We start from the raw sequence: 5,679 nt of genomic DNA, 5'->3' as shown, positions 1-5,679 counted from the left end.
GGTGGGAGGTCGGTGCAGGTCCATCACTGATGATACTTGTGTTATTTAGAGGAACAACACGACGTGAATTAAGAGAAACTAACGTCCAACCAGAAAGAACGACAGACTGAGATCTTCACAGGAGAAAACGAGTGTAACGTTCTGCTTCTTTTCTTATCTGCAGTGAACCGGCCACAGAGAGTGAAAACATCCAGGTGTTTGTTCTCTGGGCTGAAGCAGCAGCTCTGACAGTTAATTCAGATTGAGCCTTGAGGGGAAGGACAAACAGAAAAGCAGGAAACAAACGAGAGAAACCCAGACACAGGAAGTAGAACAAAAACAAGACAAACGACTGAACTGGATCGGAGTTGATTGTGCTGGATTGAAGCAGGCGGGGAACTCAGAGGGTCGTTGGTTTGTCCGAGCTTCACCTGAGGCTGCGACAGTAAAACACTCGTCAACCGGACACGTGAACAAACAGCAGCTCGACTTCTCTTCAGATTATTTTCAGTAATTCATTCTCGACCAAGAATCCTGGACTAAAAATCGGATAAATCCAGTAAAATCACCTCATTTATAAACCATATTAAGCTGATTGTGTTGATTGTGTAAAACCAAACGTTCAGGTTAGTCTTTGTCTGATTCTGCTGACGAACACACAGGTGAACACACAACCTCCGGAAGTCAATCACACACTTGTTCTAAAGGACGTCTTGTTCTAGAAGGATTTGAAATCAAAGTGTAGTTTGAATGTTCAGAGGTGCAGTTACGTGACAGAGCTCAGTCCATCTGATAAGTCGTCCAGTGCAGCTCCGCTAAATCATTTACTGACCTGACCGGAGCCAGAAACCCCCCCGAGTGTGTCCGTGCACGTTTAACTGATGCAGCTGCTTCCCCCCCGAGTCTGATCTGGCTCTTCCACCTGTCGACAGCTTCCTGTCGCGAGGACGCGAAGGAAAAGTTTCTGTCTCGTGTGTTTAGTCCTGAGCTTCTCTGGCTGTTTTTATAAAGAAAGCTTCACTCACTAAGGTTTGATGTGTTTAATATCAAAATATCAAAACTAATGTTTCATGTGACTTTGACTTTCATGTGTCTGTGACAGCGACACCTGGTGGATGGAGGCCTCATGTTTTCACTCTACATGCTCTTGGCCTCTTCAACACGATTTCTCAAATCTGTCTTCAGGGAAGTTCTGCAAAAACCAGAGCAGCAAAATGCTTCAGCTTCACTTTTAGGAGCCGACACGTCGTCCATCTTTGTTTCAGACGCACAAACAAACATAACAAAACAGGTCACTCATGAGCAACAATGTTTGAAAGTCAATGATCTTATTATTTGAGAAATTATAAAATGAATCATGAATTGATTGTTTCTGTCTCTTGTAAATGAAAACTTAATGTCGTCTTTGTAAACTGAACTTTGAACAAAGAAGCTTTGAAAAGGTTTGAACTGACTCAATGTTTAAATAAGATTTGTGCATAAATGTAATCGATGGACGCGATTGATCATCACAGCTTGAAGCCACAGGAGCTTCTCATCTTCCTGCTGATAAAACCTCATCACAGATTTCTGCTCGCTCTCACAAACCAATTAACACAAAACGATACCGAGCTGAAAACAGCCGCTCGACAATCTGATCACAGAGCTGACGAAACGCACTTCCATCGCCACCACGGCTCCGCCCCTCTGATAAAGGCAGCGCCCACTCTTAGAGATAATCCCCGCTGCGCCTCCGGGTGCCAACGGATTCCTGAAACCCACTTTCTCCACAGAGAGGAGGAGGAAGAGGAGGAGGAAGAGGAGGAGCTGCACCATCACCAGGAAAACTTTGATTTCTTTACAGGAGGATTTGAAGACATTTTAAAAAATCTCCTGCAGTGAAACGTGTTTGAAAACTGAAACGTTAAATACGAGGAGCGTTTGATTTACATCTTGTTCTGAGGAGTTTCACTCACTGAGGCTCCACAGAATCATAAGACTCGTTCACACCTGGTTGGGTTCAGAGCTTCAGACTCTTCAGTTCAGTGTGAAGCTGAACATCAGGTGTGAAAGGTTCCTCAGAGCAGAAGAGGAGTTCTGGGTCTGGATCAAACTGAACCTGGTTCTGTTGGTTTGCAGTGAAAACACTTTGTTGGAGAGTTTGGACTTTGGACCAATCACAGGAAGTAGAGAATTAAACAATAGAAGAAGAAGAAGAAGAAGAAGAAGAAGAAGAATCTTCACCTCCGACGATATAATGTCTGAACCAGGAGGACGTTCATTTGGTGCATTTGAACTAATGTGGATACTGTAAGTACTGTAGTACTGTGGAGTACTGTGGAGTACTGTGGAGTACTGTAGTACTGTAATACTGTAGTACTGTGGAGTACTGCGCCTGAAGGTGCTGATGCTGGGAGTGATACCATCATGATGTTACCATGGTAACCAAATGAAGCTTCATACCTTAGTGATGAGTCTCTCCAGCAGAGCTGCAGATACAATGATGCTCAGACTCAAGAGAACTCAAAGAAAGATGCTGCAACACTGCCACCCTGTGGTGAGATTAGACCACCTCTGGATCATCAAACTGTTCATTTACAACATCTGGAACAATCCTGTGTCGTCTTCACACTCAACACGATCAACTCACCTTCTGACACACGTCATTTAAAATAATTAATCCTGCTCATGAGGAATTCATCTGTTTCCAGCATCTTTAACATCCTGAAGTTCTTTAAAAGCAGAAAGAATCCCAGTCGCTCTTCATGGTTCAGCATCATGGCGTGGAGTCACAACATCTCCACGCCACACAGACTGGGTGAGGTCTCACCTGAGGCTGAAGCAAAGCATCCTGGGATGTGAGGCGACCAAACGGTGCTGTAGATGACCCCTTCGTGACCTCGGAGTGTGGAGAGCGAGCGGCTGAGAGCCGGGTCCCACTGGAGGGGAAACACGCCGTGGTCAGAGGAGGAGGAGGAGGAGCAGGAGGAGGAGGAGGAGCAGGAGGAAGAAGAACTCACCACTTTCACAGTTTGATCCCAAGATCCAGAGACGATGAGGTTCTCTCCTCTGGTCTGACTCCAGTCTACAGCGTACACCTTCACACACACACACACACACACACACTCAGCATCCTTATGAAAGACATGTTGACCTCTGTGTGTGTGTGTGTGTGTGTGTGTGTGTGTGTGTGTGTGTGTCGCACCTCTTGTGTGTGTTCCTTGGCCACCCTCAGCGGAGCGTTGTGATTGGCTGTGTCCCACAGCTGCAGGCTGCCGTCTCCACCGCCGGCAACAAGGATGTGTTCATTGGTTTCACTCCACGCCACGTCGAACAGGCCGTCACTCCACTCCCAGCTGAGAGACACACACACACACACACACACACACACACACACACACACACACACACACACACACACACACACACACACACACACACACACACACACACACACACACACACACACACACACACACACACACACACACACACACACACACAGCTGTTTTACTGTTTGAAACTAAAGAAAGAAAGAAAGAAAGAAAGAAACTTTACCTCCTCACTAGAGAAACTCCCGTCTCCGTCTCCTCCAGAACCATCAGGGAACCACAACCTGCAAAAGTTCTTTGTTATATTTCAATATATATTATATTATATCATGTATATAAATATACAGGAAGATGACGAAGAAGAAGATGAAGAGTCCAGTGAGAAACATTAACTGGTAAAAAGGTACAGTAATAAACTTCATTAATAATAATAAACTTTATTTATAGGGCACTTTTCTGGAGGACGAGTAAAAGAAAAACATGAGCACAGAAGAAATAAACAAGAGAATAAATAAAGGTTCTGTTCTGACCGGCGAGTCCGTAGAACTGAGAGGCAGCGCAGGCTGCTCTGTTCGCCAGGAAGGGAGAAGCTTCCACAGCGTAGCCATGACGAGCCGGACTGTGGAACACCTTCATCCTCGGGAGGAGAAGGAGGAGGAGGAGGACGAGGAGGACGAGGACGAGGGCGGACGGAGGGGGAGGAGGACGAGGAGACGCGACTACCTGCAGGACACACAGAGCTGAGAGAGAAAGGTTCTGTTGAAACTAATGAAAACTTCATAAAGTTAAAGACATGAAGCAGATGAACTTGTGAAATGAACTGATGAAAACACTCAAACATTAGAAATGAAAGCTTTAATGTTACAGTGGCTAAATTATTTAAAGTTTGAAAATGATCATTGATTTGAAGATATCACCTGAAAAGATTTTAGATTTAAATAAAAGTTTGTTTTCATGTTTTAATAACTTGACAACGCTGAGGTTGTTAGAGTTTTACAGATTAGAGACTGTTTTAAACATTCTCCATCTTTCTGGATTAATCCAGATGTGACAAGATAATAATCCAGATGTGACAAGATAATCCAGAGTTTAGATCTGAACCAGGTTTGATGTGATGGAAATGTTCTACAGATATGAAGCTGCACTTTAAACTGACTTTACTCCTCGTTCATCTGGACCAGATCTGAGGAGTCCAGGTGAGTGGTGACGTGGTGAGTGAGTGACGTGAGGTGAGTGAGTGAGGTGAGTGAGTGACGTGAGGAGGTGGGTGAGTGAGTGACGTGAGGTGAGTGAGTGACGTGAGGTGAGTGAGTGACGTGAGGTGAGTGACTTACTGACAGAAGAGCAGCTGCTCACACACGTCACTGATTCTCCGTCTTTTACTCACTCTTTTAAAACAGAGTTAAACGTCACGTCCACGTGTTAAAACATCTGTAAACACATGTAAACACATGTAAACATCTGTAAACACACGTGTGCGCGGATCCAGAAGCGACACCTTCCTCCTCTCCGCCTCACGCTCTTCACTTCCGTGTTTATATCAGCTGATCCAATGACCCGGATTCAACCGCGTCAGTGCAGCTCTGCAGGAGCGTCGGTAGGTGGCGCTGTTCACCCAGAGGATTACAGCATTGGGTCGGTTAATGATCGGTTAATGATCGGTTAATGATCCTAACCCGAGTTATTACTTCACATTTACTGACAAACATGAAAATAAGAATATTTCTGTTGCTCTTAAATGTCGGCAGATCTAAAAATAGAATAAAATAAAATATATAATTGATCTGAATCTGTAAAATAAGAGGTTCAATTATTTTATTTGCATTTAAATGTTTGTTGAAATGTAACAAACAATAAATCTGACATTGATTGATTGATCTGAGTTTTCCAGTGATTTTATCCCTGTTTGTATTTTTGTATGTTATAAATATATTTATAATTATCATTGTTGCTGCTGCAGATTTCACATAAAAAGACTGAATTAATGTTCAGTATGAACATATCTGATTGGTTCTCAGCTCTGAGCAGACGAGGTCATTTTCTGAATATTTGTTCATCACAACAGTGAAAATGTTTTCAGCAGTTTTAGTGTAGACGTCTAAAAACCTCTAACTCATCCAGCCAATTATACAAGAAACCTTTTTATTTTATAATTTAATCTATTTTCATATTTTTTATAAAAAACATATATAGTTTTTATAATTAGAGAAAAAGGACATAATGATGTAGTAATGTTGGACTGACCTCCAGGTGGCGCTATAGTGAATTAAACACATTAAATAAAGATCATTTCATGTTTTAATCTCCATATTAATGTTCCCGCTGCCTCAGATGTAAAAACTTTTTTTGTTCACTTTTATATATAATTCATCAAATAAAATCACACCTC

General features: G+C 42.9%; 1 protein-coding gene across 2 annotated transcripts in view; it reads right to left on the bottom strand.

The window, feature by feature from the left end:
• pex7 (peroxisomal biogenesis factor 7) overlaps positions 1 to 3,969 on the bottom strand; it is a 23,775-nt gene extending 19,806 nt beyond the window's left edge. For both annotated transcript variants that reach the window (XM_035143615.2, XM_035143616.2), the window contains exons 1-5: positions 3,821 to 3,969; positions 3,517 to 3,574; positions 3,164 to 3,314; positions 2,979 to 3,056; positions 2,789 to 2,897 (exon numbers count right to left, since the gene is read on the bottom strand). In XM_035143615.2, coding sequence (XP_034999506.1) covers positions 2,789 to 2,897; positions 2,979 to 3,056; positions 3,164 to 3,314; positions 3,517 to 3,574; positions 3,821 to 3,926 — 502 coding nt within the window. In that variant the 5' untranslated portion in view covers positions 3,927 to 3,969. The remainder of the gene's footprint in view (positions 1 to 2,788; positions 2,898 to 2,978; positions 3,057 to 3,163; positions 3,315 to 3,516; positions 3,575 to 3,820) is intronic.
• Between the last annotated feature and the right edge of the window lie 1,710 nt (positions 3,970 to 5,679).

Source organism: Hippoglossus stenolepis, chromosome 20, assembly GCF_022539355.2.
Source record: "Hippoglossus stenolepis isolate QCI-W04-F060 chromosome 20, HSTE1.2, whole genome shotgun sequence".
Classification (NCBI taxonomy): Eukaryota; Metazoa; Chordata; class Actinopteri; order Pleuronectiformes; family Pleuronectidae; genus Hippoglossus; species Hippoglossus stenolepis.
Note: the sequence above shows the minus strand (reverse complement) of the source record. Positions and strands in the feature narration are given on the sequence as shown.